This window comes from Megalobrama amblycephala, linkage group LG4 (genome assembly GCF_018812025.1).
Source record: "Megalobrama amblycephala isolate DHTTF-2021 linkage group LG4, ASM1881202v1, whole genome shotgun sequence".
Lineage (NCBI taxonomy): Eukaryota > Metazoa > Chordata > Actinopteri > Cypriniformes > Xenocyprididae > Megalobrama > Megalobrama amblycephala.
In genome coordinates, this window is record NC_063047.1 from 46,692,289 (window position 1) to 46,705,625 (window position 13,337).

The 13,337-nt window shown below is 36.9% G+C and overlaps 2 protein-coding genes across 4 annotated transcripts; both read left to right on the forward strand.

The window, feature by feature from the left end:
- The first annotated feature begins 2,887 nt into the window (after positions 1 to 2,887).
- polr2j (RNA polymerase II subunit J) lies at positions 2,888 to 5,981 on the forward strand. Its single transcript, XM_048189603.1, has 4 exons — positions 2,888 to 3,044; positions 3,646 to 3,735; positions 3,820 to 3,994; positions 5,610 to 5,981. Exons 1-4 carry the CDS (start codon positions 2,992 to 2,994, stop codon positions 5,643 to 5,645), a joined length of 354 nt encoding a protein of 117 aa, XP_048045560.1. The 5' UTR covers positions 2,888 to 2,991; the 3' UTR covers positions 5,646 to 5,981.
- A 102-nt stretch (positions 5,982 to 6,083) lies between these two features.
- Positions 6,084 to 13,337, forward strand: alkbh4 (alkB homolog 4, lysine demthylase). 3 transcript variants are annotated; one of them, XM_048189600.1, is made up of 3 exons: positions 6,084 to 6,227; positions 6,894 to 7,088; positions 12,716 to 13,337. In XM_048189600.1, exons 1-3 carry the CDS (start codon positions 6,099 to 6,101, stop codon positions 13,232 to 13,234), a joined length of 843 nt encoding a protein of 280 aa, XP_048045557.1. In that variant the 5' UTR covers positions 6,084 to 6,098; the 3' UTR covers positions 13,235 to 13,337. The 3 variants fall into 3 exon arrangements, with proteins under 3 accessions (XP_048045557.1, XP_048045556.1, XP_048045559.1); XM_048189599.1 differs by having other exon boundaries at positions 6,095 to 6,227; positions 6,882 to 7,088; XM_048189602.1 differs by having other exon boundaries at positions 6,104 to 6,226; positions 6,921 to 7,088.

Genomic DNA, 13,337 nt, shown 5'->3' on the forward strand with positions numbered 1-13,337 from the left:
TGATCTATTTAACAGTAGCTTTCAAGTAAGAAATAGTACAGAAATTGGATAATCAAATGTAAAATAAAACACAGTCTATGGATTAAATACAGTTTGTTCTTTATTAAAGCTATACTAAAGTTATTCAGTCAAGAGCAGTGAGTGATTCTCTTTTTTTCTTTTGTTATTTGATTAAAATTAAGGACACAGACAGCAGCGAGTTTATTAGGCTGCTGTCACTTTAAGAGCTGCATGGATCCATCCAATATAGGCTACTGTTACACACGGTTTTTCTTTCTCAGCTGTCATTCACTTAAGACATAACTGACTGTGTTTGCTTGAATACTAGCCAAGACAGGCGTTTTGACATAACCATGTTGGTATATGAAAGTTCAAGCACAATAAGCCACTAAGGAGAAATGAATAAGAGATTGCATTAGGCTATGTCTGTGGCGGTTTTTGGTGTGTGTCAATCACACTGAGTTCATTTTGACTGCTTTTGCTACTTCAGAACTCTTTTAAGATCAAGCACATCCAACAGTTTATTTTTTCATTCATGCATTTCTTTATTGCTCTTAAAGGCACAATATGTAAGATTTTTAGATTAAAATGTCTAAAATCCACTATAACAATGTTATATATTTTGTTGACTTGTGTACTTACATTATCCTAAATGTTTCCAAGAATGTTTAAATCCAGAGAAATAAGCAATTTTAACCAGGACACGGACCGTGTCCGTGAGTTGCCTATCGTTGGCTATCGTTGGCTTCTCCTGGCATCTTGTGCGGAAGATACAGTTTGCTTTTCTGACAATTTTCACATGGTGACAATAGATTTGAAATATTGGGGAAAATCTATCTATCTATCTATCTATCTATCTATCTATCTATCTATCTATCTATCTATCTAGGGTAATAATAAATCTGTGCATGCATGTAGGCTATGTATTTGTTGACATGGCTTTAAAGCTATTGTTATCCAATTTGTTGGCCTTAAAACGTCTTAAAATGCACATACGTACACCAGGGAAATCTAAATTTTCTCGGGGGAGCATGTCCCCGAACCCCCCTGGCAAACTATATTTTGTGACCTCGGTAATTATGAAACCCTGCGTACGGCCCCTCAAAGGTAAACGTGTATTTCTCCAGTTGTGCGCGCTTTTGGACTAAAAGTTTGTGTTACTGTGTGGAAAAAAAAAAAAAAAAAAAAAAAGGGAGCAAAAACGTGATTGAATGTAAAGGTTTGTGTCTCCTTATTCTATTAAAAATATCACAAATAACTACTGATTGATTTCATTTTATCTATCTATAAAATATTTATACACTACCGGTCAAAAGTTTGGAAACATTACTATTTTTAATGTTTTTGAGCGAAGTCTCTTATGCTCATTAAGGCTGCATTTATTTCATAATAAACACATAAAAAACAGTAATATTGTGAAATATTATTACAATTTAAAATTATGGTTTTCTATTATTATTATTTCTATACTTTAAAATATAATTTATTGTGATGCAAAGCTGAATTTTCAGCATCATTACTCCAGTCTTCAGTGTCACATGATCCTTCAGAAATCATTCTAATATGCTGATTTGATACTCAATTATTATCAATGTTGAAAACAGTTGTGTTGCTTAACTTTTGACCGGTATAGGCCTATAGATATATAATTGCATCTACTCCAGTAAAAAAATTTGGGTGGAGGATTTGTCAATTTTGATTTTACTTGACTTTTAGCAGTCCTGATATATTTTATCATATCGCCCAGCCCTACTCCACAGGATGGCTCAAGCCATTTCGCTGACAAAAATGAAAATGGAAATATTTTGCAGTTAAAAAAGTCAGTATAAACAAAAGTAGCTAATCATCTAGAAAGTATACTCACAAGTTCTGGAGCAGCAGCTGTTTGCTAATTGCTCTGTTCTTCTGTCCAATAATGACGTTCAGTGAGCAAAATCTGATCAAATCTGATTAAGGCAGTTTGCACTGAGCTCCAAAGCAGCTTCTTTCCTTATTTTTTTCCAGTTCACAAAGAGCACCTAGGATCCAGCAGGATGTCACGTGATTTACTTGTGTCTAGACATAAGCTATATAGTCCTATTAAACCTGGTGATGAAAGTTCTTGTATTATTTGAGATTAAAATGACATATTTAAGTAGCCTAAGTATTTTAAATACAAAATACAGTCTCTCAAAATATTTAATTACAAATTACATCTGATTATTGTTTTTTTGTCCAACAAAATATAGGCTAAATTACAAAATACTCAAAATTAAATACGTATTTTAAATACATTTAATTAAAATACTGCCCATCTCTGCTTATAGGCTAACTATATATTCAGATTTACATTTATATATTCAGACTTATAGGCCTAACTATTCAGATTTACATTTATGCTTATATGCAGATTTTATTTTCATGCTTATATTTGGATGTAAATTTACTTATTCACAATTTATATATAATTATTTCTGGCTTGGCTCATAATTAATATATATATATATAGGTTCAAATAAAATCCAAATTTTTTTATTAAAACATTTATGTTTAACTTGAAAATATAAAAAGTACAAAGAAATTTGCAAAAATTGAAAGAAAGCAGAGTGGAAAAAACAGAAAATAAACAAACAAAAATATATAATTAAGGGGTTTAAAACATTAGTATGTTAATTTATCTAAAATTACAAATCTTTTTGTTTTGCTGTTTGTTCTACCATTTTATAATAACACTGTAACTTGATGAGAAATAAGTCAAAATTAGGTTTATTTTCCAGCCATTTCAATTTATGAAGAAAGAATCTTAAAACATAAAATAGGTAAGAAATTTATAATAAAAGTAAGGTTGACATGTTTGTTACTGTTCAACTTTATTTACCGTAAGTATCCTACGGCTCATCACTGCCCTCCAGCGGTCTTCACCAGCACTGCGCGTTTTAGCGTCATGTAGTGCGCATGCGTAGTACAGCGTGCGTCCATTAGCAGCAGGATCGCTGCTGGTTTTCAAACAGGATGAACGCGCCACCAGCCTTCGAGTCATTTTTGCTGTTTGAGGGAGAAAAGAAGTAAGTGCAGTGCAAATAAATCTTTACTATTAAGTGATACTAACTGATAGCTGCCTATAATTAAACAAACAGTCAGCTGGAATACAAGAGGCAGCTTGAAAAGTGTTTAGCTTGTTGGCTAACGACAGATAGTACGTTAAGTCCATCTCTAAAAATAAATAAATAAAATAAAAATAGCTATTTTTAAGTAGACATATTCCACTTTTAATGTGCCATAAAGGGCAAATTTATATAAAATATAAACTGGAACTAATACTGTTCATGAATAAGATTTCTTGTAAAAATTTTCAAAATGTGTGTTACCACATAATACATTTAAATATTACTAAATTAAATAAAATTTACTATTGAATATATATATATAAATAAATAGTAATTATTTGCATCTTAATGAACGACAGATAGTAAGTCCATCTGTAAATATATGTATATCTAAAGGTTTTTGGACATTCATCAGAATACCATGGTACATGTGTATGGTAATTACTCAGTACTACCGTATTTATCAAAGTATCACAATTATTACCATCATGGTACCGCCACAGTACTGTTTGTAAAGAGAAGTAATTGCCTAATAATCCTGTTTAACTTCCTTTTACAGGATCACAATAGTTAAAGACACCAAGGTGCCGAATGCCTGTCTGTTCACACTGAATAAAGAGGATCACACGCTGGGGAACATCATTCGCTCGTGAGTCTTCGATGGCTGTACATATTTGACTTGTTGTGATTAATGCTGGTTTGTGTAATCAACATGTCAACATGTTTCCATAAGGCAACTGCTGAAGGACCCTCAGGTGCTGTTTGCTGGATATAAGGTTCCTCATCCTCTAGAACACAAGATTGTGATCCGCGTTCAGACGACACCAGACTACAGTCCCCAGGAAGCCTTCACTAATGCCATCACTGATCTGATCAGTGAGCTGTCCCTGCTGGAGGAGCGATTCAGGGTATGTGCTTCATTCATCGCAGTCTGTTTGAATTCAGTGAGTCGAGTAGGGTTGCAACTAACAACTTCGATTAAACGGATAAAATTGGATTTTATTGCTAAAACACACTGTTCCACATCCTGCTCAGTGCTGTCCTTCAAACAAACGTGCCAACTGAATGCTATGAAAATATATATAGTGAATATATCTATGCTATATGAAAAACAGCTATAAAGCAAAAGCACAGTTTAAAAAATGAAGATAATAATAAAGATAATAAAGAAAAACACAAACACACAGTGTTAACAGATGAGAGGAATGTTTTGCAGGAACACACACATTCACTCTGAACACAGTCACCTGCTACTGTCATTTCTTTATCTAAATTAATCTTACATTTATATTAAAGGGTTAGTTCACCCAAAAATGAAAATAATGTCATTTATTACTTACCCTCATGTCGTTCCAAACCCGTAAGACCTTCGTTCACCTTCGGAACACAAATTAAGATATTGTTGAAATCTGATGGCTCAGTGAGGCATGCATAGACTTGGGTAAAGTTGGTTTTATATTCGCACATTCGCGCATCCGTATTCAATAGTATTGTTAATCACACTACATTGGACATTCAGTGGACATTCACAAGTAAATATGCCATTAAAACAATACTTGCCTATTTTGATCGACTGTGAAAAATGTTGTAAGTTGACAATCGTTGGTTGTCAATATCATGTCGCTGCTTAAAATTCGCAAACATTAATTTATTGCACATTTATTGGAAAGTCTGAATTTATCAGAAGTCCGAATGTGCGAATATAAAAACAACTTTACTGAAGTCATGCATAGGAGCAATGACATTTCCTCTCTCAATATCCATTAATGTACTAAAAACATATTTAAATCAGTTCATGTGAGTACAGTGGTTCAATATTAATATTATAAAGTGACGAGAATATTTTTGGTGCGGCAAAAACAACAAAATAATGACTTATATAGTGATGGCCGATTTCAAAACACTGCTTCATGAAGCTTCGGAGCGTTATGAATCAGCGCGTCGAATCGTGATTCGGATCGCGTGTCAAACCGCCAAACTGCTGAAATTATGTGACTTTGGCGCTCTGAACAGCAGATTCGACATGCTGATTCATAACGCTCCGGAGCTTCCTGGAGCAGTGTTTTGAAATCGGACAACACTATATAAGTCGTTATAAGTCGTCACTATATAAGTCGCTTTATAATATTAATATTGAACCACTGTACTCACATGAACTGATTTAAATATGTTTTTAGTACATTAATGGATCTTGAGAAAGGAAATGTCATTGCTGGCTATGGAGACATCACTGAGCCATCGGATTTCAACAAAAATATCTTAATTTGTGTTCCGAAGATTAACGAAGGTCTTACGGGTGTGGAATAGCATGAGGGTGAGTAATAAATGACAGAATTTTCATTTTTGGGTGACCTGACCCTTTTAAAATAAAGAAATCTCATGTATGGGTGACTGAAATAACTTGGGAGAAAGCAGGCTCAGTCGGGGGTCCATTTCTCCCCTGGCCAGTGAGGGCTGATGTGATTTGATTTCGCAGTACTGCTTATATCAGTCTTGTTTACTAAGTGACCTTTTTTGTTTAAGGTTGCCATCAAAGACAAGCAGGAGGGAATAGAATGAAGAACCATCACACTCCACTGGAAAACAACAACTTATTCACAACGAACAGTCACTGTAATGGGCGACAATTTCCCATTTATTTATTTTCTTAGAATATGACATCTGATGAGCTCTCAGAAGAAACAATATGAGATCTTTAACAGCCTCTAACAACACTGAGGTTAAGTTCCTCTTCTAATGCATGCTGGTATAATGAATCAAATCTGGACCATTCTTTGATAAATATTTCATTGCACATCAAGTTTATGTACAAGGAAATAATTTCCTCTTCAGCGCCCCACTTATTTGTGATGTACTTTATTTTTTGTTATTAATAAATTGACTTTTGTAATGAAATACATTGATATGTGATTTATGTAAGTCTTAATATTGTCGCATTGTTTCATGGGTTTGTGATACATTCGAGGTGGGAACTGATAGGCCTTCAGTTGTTTAAGGGGACACAATAAAGTGATGCACAAACGTGGCTTGATGGCTACCGGACAAATTCAGAGTGTTAATTGTGGTTGTAAAGGAATAAGAACATGTCTGAGGTGCGAGGCACAGGTGACTAAACAACATTTACTGCAGAAGAATGACCTGGTGAGTCAACAACACTACCTTCAAAAGCGATTGTCTTGACGCCTGTATTTTGCGCACAAATGAGCCGAAGTTGTACTCATTTACGATCACACAGTTAAACAGGATCCTCTAATAAAGTTCAAACAGCCTTTTTTCTGCCCTGCCTCTCAAAACTGCCTTACTAGCTTTACAAACTACCGATCAAAGGTCTGGTTTCAATAAAAATTGTGTGTGTGTGTAATTTTGAACAGAAGTGTATTACGCTCACCACGCCTGAATTTATTGTAAAATACAGTAATATTGTGAAATATTACCATTTAAATATATTTTAAAATGTAATTTTGTTCTTTTAAAGTCAAAGCTGAATTTTCAACATCATTACTCCAGTCTTCAGTGTCACATGATCCTTTAGAAATCATTTAATTTGCTTCTCAAGAAACATTTCAGTCTACGTTGAAAACAGTTGTCCTGTTTAATTATTTTTTTCACTATTCTTTACTAAATAGAAAATCCAAAACAGCATTTATTTGGAATAGAAACCTTTTGTAACATCTTTACTGTCACTTTTTTGAACAATTTAATGCATCCTTGCTAAATAAAAGTATTGATATCTTTGAAAAATAAATTGCACTTCCCCCAAACTTTTGAACTGTAGTATATGATTTTGAACTGTAGATTTTATTGCAGATACATTATGATTTCACCTATGATCCCGTGTCAAAGACAGCAGTCCGAGAGGATGAGAGTGGTGCTCGACAGTCCTTTGTGTTTCCTGGAATATTTTTGTGGGAGAATTTTGTGTCAGAAGATGAAGAGAGAGAGCTGATCACCAGAATGGATCAAGATGTCTGGAGAGAATCTCAGTCAGGCCGACGGAAACAGGTGAATAAACCTGAGATGGTGTACTACGAAATAAATGCCTTTCACTTTTTGTTCATCAAAAGCACAATCTGTAGGTTGTAGACATTGTATATAAGAACATTTATGATTTAAGGTTAAAATAATCATAAATGTATAATGAAGAATTGTATAATGTAATTGTCATAACTAGACTAAATCATCTGAGGATGTGTGCAGTTTACTACAACAGTGCTGGTGTGTGAAATGAATTTAAATAGGACCTATTATGCCCTTTTACAAAATGTTGATTTTTGCTCAAAAACATTATTTTTCACATATTTGACATTGTTGCAGCACCTCTCTTCCCAGTCTGTCAGTAATGCTCTGTTTAGTTCCTGTCTCTACAGGGCTTTTCACACTTAAAGGCCCACTGAAGAGTGTTGGAACGAGCAGCATTATTCAATGTGTTGGTGTAATTTCAACTGAAATAGGAAGACAGGGCAATATATCGAACAGCCCCGCCCCTTTTTTAAAATAGCCAATAGCGTTTTGTTTATGTTACAGCTCGCCAGAGCCGTTAGACTCTGTAAAACATCTGTTTCCTTCTAATCTCTAACCGTTTCTCCTCAAAATGTCCTTTATATCGCTTATATACAGCATTCAATGGGCCCGATATCTTTTGTGGTCTGTGCCGACTCGCGCGTATGATCCGCTCTGTGCTCTCGTGTCCCTGACCCAGAGCAGACTGTGCTCGCGCTGTGGTGGTTCACGTGACACTAACGTGAAAACGGACTTCATTTGCATCAAAGGAAAGCATATTTACACTGTCTGAATCGTTCCCTATTTTCTATATAGTGCACTATGTGCCATTCACCATGTAGAAACTAGTAAATGTGTGAACAAATGACCGATTTCAGCTGAGGCTTCAGCGTCTGTAAGAGTGTAGGAGGGGGCGGGACTTCAGATTGTAGAGAGCATTTGATTGGGCCTGAAGATTTGACAAGAAACTGAAGTGTGATGTGACGTCATGAAAATCCGTGATCCATTTTAGCGAAAGTGAGAGACTGTAAGATGTAAGATGTAAGATCTCCTAAATGCGAATTTTGTCACACCAGTTTATTCATAACCTTAAAGGAACAATCCACTTTTTAAAAAAAAAAATAGGCTCATTTTGCAACTCCCCTAGAGTTAAACAGTTGAGTTTTACAGTTTTCGAATCCATTCTCCAGGTCTGGCGGTACTTTTAGCATAGCTTAGCATAGTTAATTGAATCTGATTAGACCGTTAGCATCTCACTCAAAAATGACCAAAGAGTTTTGATATTTTTCCTACTTAAAACTTGACTCTTCTGTAGTTACATTGTGTACTAAGACGGACGGAAAATGAAAAGTTGATTTTCGCAGCAGGCGCAGCGTATCTCACAAATGTCCCCATGGTTGCAAGGCACGCTCCCTGTGCAAGCAGGGGGTCACAGGTGCTGCGTAATATCCATAGACTGGAAAAAAAATGGACGTAGTGTCCGTGACGTCACCCATAGAGTTCTGAACAGCAGTTTTGACGCGTAAATGAGGCCGTGGCCATCTTAGCTGCACGTGACCGCACGTCACTCACGGATAACTGAAAATGGGCAAAGAGGCGGACGAAGTTTGAGCCCATGTGACTTGTTGCTGAAACCACGCCCGCCCTAGCCATCTATCTTAAATACTATCTAAAATATTAATAAAGATAGCAATATCATTAGAAAGTACTAAAGGATTACTGTCAATCTACGGTGATTTTTTTACGATAACGTTATAGATGCTCCAACACCAGTAGGCTAATTAATTTGTGTGGGGTGTGCAAATAACACAAATCAAATGGGATTTCATACCTTTATAATGAAATAGAGATTGCAAGATGAATCCAATCCGTGGCACTTGGGTAAAAAATATATATATATATATATGTACCAGATGTATATCTCTCAAATGTTCTCTCAAACTAATGAGCACGTATCCAAAGTATAATTTTTCAAAATAGTGCAGCAGTTTTAGTTATATCCAAGCAGTGCTGTCGGAGTTGTATATCCTCCTGGTATTGTCATTGTAGTAAATCTCAGGAACAAAACTTTTAGCCAATGCCACGACGATCCAACAACGTGTGTTCCGCATGCGAGCACATGTACACAGACTGACATCTGTCTCGAGTATTCAGCAAGCCATATATTGTATAAAATAATACAGAAAAAAGCACAAATACGACTGAGATGCCAAATTCAGCGGCTGAAATGAGCTGCTGAGGTAACATGACGGCTCACAGACAGCAGCGGCATACCTGTCACTCAAGTGACCACGCCCTTAATTATGCAGAACTTTAAGGCTTAATATAATTTAAACAGATGAGCTATAAAAAAAATTCACCCCCCTCAGAGTTGTCATGAAGGGCAAAATTCGCAGTATAGACCAAAACCACAATTTGAACCAGACTGTAAACATGTTTTTTTCTGCTGTAAACTTGGCTAATTTAACATGATGGTCAATGAGATTCTGCTCACTTCTGCAGCCTGTCCCTAGCGGCCAGTCGATGAATTGCAGTTTAATTCACTTCGCTTGGTAATATCATTGCGCCTGCTGCACCCATGGTACGGCAGCAAAGTTCCTTGATTATTACGCCGGAATGAGAGTATAGTTCCTAGCCATATCGGCCTAGAAAATCGCAACTTTTCATTTTCCGTAGTACATGATGCAACTACAGAAGAGTCAAGTTTGAAATAGGAAAAATATCAAAGCTCCTTGGTCATTTTTGAGTGAGATGCTAACGGTCTAATCAGATTCAATGAACTATGCTAAGCTATGCTAAAAGTGATACCACCAGACCCAAAGATCGGCTGAATGGATTCGAAAACTGTAAAACTCAACGACTCTAGGGGAGTTGGAAAATTAGCCTATTTTCAAAAAAAGTGGAGTGTTCCTTTAAGGCTAACATATTCATACTAAAAGCTAAAAAACTTAAATTTTGATTTCAGGGTGACTTTAAAATAGTTAACCCTGGGTCATTGTAAACCCCTGGTAAACAGAATCCTGGGTTTTCTTGCTTCACGTTTCACACTGCTTATACTTTACCCAGGTTAACAATTAATCCTGGACATTTATAGACTGACGTTTCACACTGTACATTCCTAAACCCTCGGTGGACGTCCTTATTTGCATATTTGCGGTGTCAGTGTCACTGATTGGATGAACGCGGTACTTGATATGTTTACATGCAGGCTTTAGCATTACACATCCTCATGTTTTATTGCAGAATTTGCTGACTGACTGCACTATGAAGTTAATCTTGAATAGACTTTTCAGACTATAAAGGTAAGAATGAAACAATCTTCTTTAGTGCAGTTGTCGCGTTTTCTGTCGCCGTTTGACATTTTCCCCCTCAAACGCTGAAACTACTGTTTATACAACACACTGTGTTTCTCTGACTGTTGTGGTAGATTTTCCCCTACTCACCTGACTTAAGTTTACCTGGGGCGTCTCCTAATCGACACCCGAGCATCTCAATCAATTTATACTCTAGCTCTGCGTCTACAAGTTGACAACTGGCCTCGAGTCGGTCAACATCTTGACCCTTTTGACACTGAACCAGGGAAATAGATTTCAAGTGTCTAAGTTGCAGCGCTGCACAAAAACAGAGACCGCAGTTGTTGTCCTTGTATGCTTTAATCATAAAACATACAGCAGGTTTTATAGGATTTCAGGTACATCACACAGTCAGTATAACATGATCTATTACTCATACTCATACTCATACGTCTTAATATGATTGCTTGAGATTTGAGAAAAACAACATAGTTCCTTTGCCACGCTTACTGGCAGAGTAAATTTAGATTAGAACAGCTGAATCACAGAATCATCAAAAATCACCGGGTTAATAGTTCACTGATTACTCAATAGGTCAAAACAATTTTTATAGACTTTTTATATCTAGAAGGATGCTGTCTAGCCAGCACAGCAAAATTTTCCACTTGTTACAACACACAGTCCTAGTGACTATTTCTCTATTTCAAAGTTAGCTTGTTAGGCCTGTAGGATAAAAGAAATGTTAGTTCATAATTAATTAGTTTAAAAATTCCATCACACTGTCCAAAGCATGTTAATAGGAGGCACTCGATTGGTTGTTGGTTGCTAAGCATCTAGTCTTAACATTCTAACACCGCTCCGTTTCACACTGTACAATGTTGGCACTGCAATGCGGGGTTAAAGGGTTAGTTCACCCAAAAATGAAAATAATGTCATTTATTACTCTCATGCCGTTCCACACCCGTATAACCTTCGTTAATCTTCGGAACACAAATTAAGATATTTTAGTTGAAATTCGATGGCTCGGTGAGGCCTGCATAACCAGCAATGACATTTCCTCTCTCAAGATCCATAAAGGTACTAAAAACATATTTAAATGAGTTCATGTGAGTACAGTGGTTCAATGTTAATATTATAAAGCGACGAGAATATATTTGGTGCACGTATCAGCGTATTGAATCATGATTGGATCGCGTGTCAAACCGCCAAACTGCTGAAATCACGTGACTTTTGTGCTCCGAACCGCTGATTCATTTATGCTCTGAAGCTTCATGAAGCAGTGTTTTGAAATCAGCCATCTCTATATAAGTCGTTATTTTGTTTTTCTGGCACACCAAAAATATTCTCGTCGCTTTATAATATTAATATTGAACCACTGTACTCACATGAACCGATTTAAATATGTTTTTAGTACCGTTATGGATCTTGAGAGAGGAAATGTCATTGCTCCTTATGGAGGCCTCACTGAGCCATCGGATTTCAACTAAAATATCTTAATTTGTGTTCTGAAGATTAACGAAGGTCTTACGGGTGTGGAACAGCATGAGGGTGAGTAATAAATGACAGAATTTTCATTTTTAGGTGAACTAACCCTTTAACACCTCAAAAGTGGCGCTAACTCTGCTCCAGAGCAGGGTTTCATAACCCCGGGTAAAAAGTGATGCTAACCCTGCATCTAAATTACAAATGTGAAACATTCTGTGGTTAAAAGCGTTGTTTAGAATGACGATTACCTGGGGTTAAGCACAGTGTGAAAAGCCCTTATGAAGCCCCTCCTTCCAAAAAGTGCAATGTGCTCTGATTGGTCAGCTGGACCGGTGTGTTGTGATCGGTCAACCGCTTGGAGCATGTTTCGGAAATGCCACACCCCTTATCATTAACTGCGTTAGATTAAACAGCGTCTCTTGGACATTATGACAACGCACTACTAATGCAACTCAACCAGGCCTCGCCCCCTCTTCTTTTGCAATTGCCTTGGGCGGGAATTATTTAAATGAGGAATATTGTGGCATGTTCGTTCCCTGTAGAAAACTGAAGACTACAATGGAGGTGTTATTGTGAGTTCATAAACAGAGCGCACAGATATAGAGATATTAGAGAATAACTCCATTTGGAGTGACTTTGTGCTTTGTAACTTTGCAGACCTTTTTCATGCTCAAACAGCAACATTACACACTAAAGAAAGTTGAAAATGTAAACACACACACACACACACACACACATAATAGGTCCTCCTTAAACGTTCAGAAATTCTGTGTACTTTCTTAATTAATGTGAGGTTATATAAACCAGTACTATTGTAATAACATCTAAATAACAGTATTTTTTTCTCCAAAGGACTTTGGTCCAAAGGTGAACTTCAAGAAACGGCGTGTCCGTGTGGGAGATTTCACTGGCCTGCCTGCGATCAGTCGCCACCTGGTGGACAGGATGTCAAAGGTACCTCAGTTGGCCTCCTTCAAACCAGTAGAGCAGTGCAACCTAGACTATGATCCCGACAGAGGATCTGCTATTGACCCTCACTTGGATGACAGTTGGCTGTGGGGCGAGCATCTGGTCACCATTAACCTGCTCTCGGACACTGTCCTCACCATGAGTTTAGATCAAGGCTGGGGAGACATGGACCACGGTGAGGTGAGAGTGGCCGTGCATTTACCATGCAGATCATTGGTTGTACTCTACGGAGAGGCACGTCACCGGTGGAAACATGCCATCCGCAGAGAAGACATTCATGGGCGCAGAGTGTGCAGCACCTTCCGGGAACTGTCTGCTGAGTTCCTGCAGGGAGGAGAGCAGGAGAAACTGGGCTCAGAGTTGTTAGATATAGCACTGAGCTTCAAGGGTGCGCCTCTGTAAGTTGCCTTTGCTTAGATAAGTGAATGTATCTTTGTTTTCTTTACACACAACTGTAAAGTGATTATTTTTAATTATTAATTTAAATAAATGCATATTCTTTTTA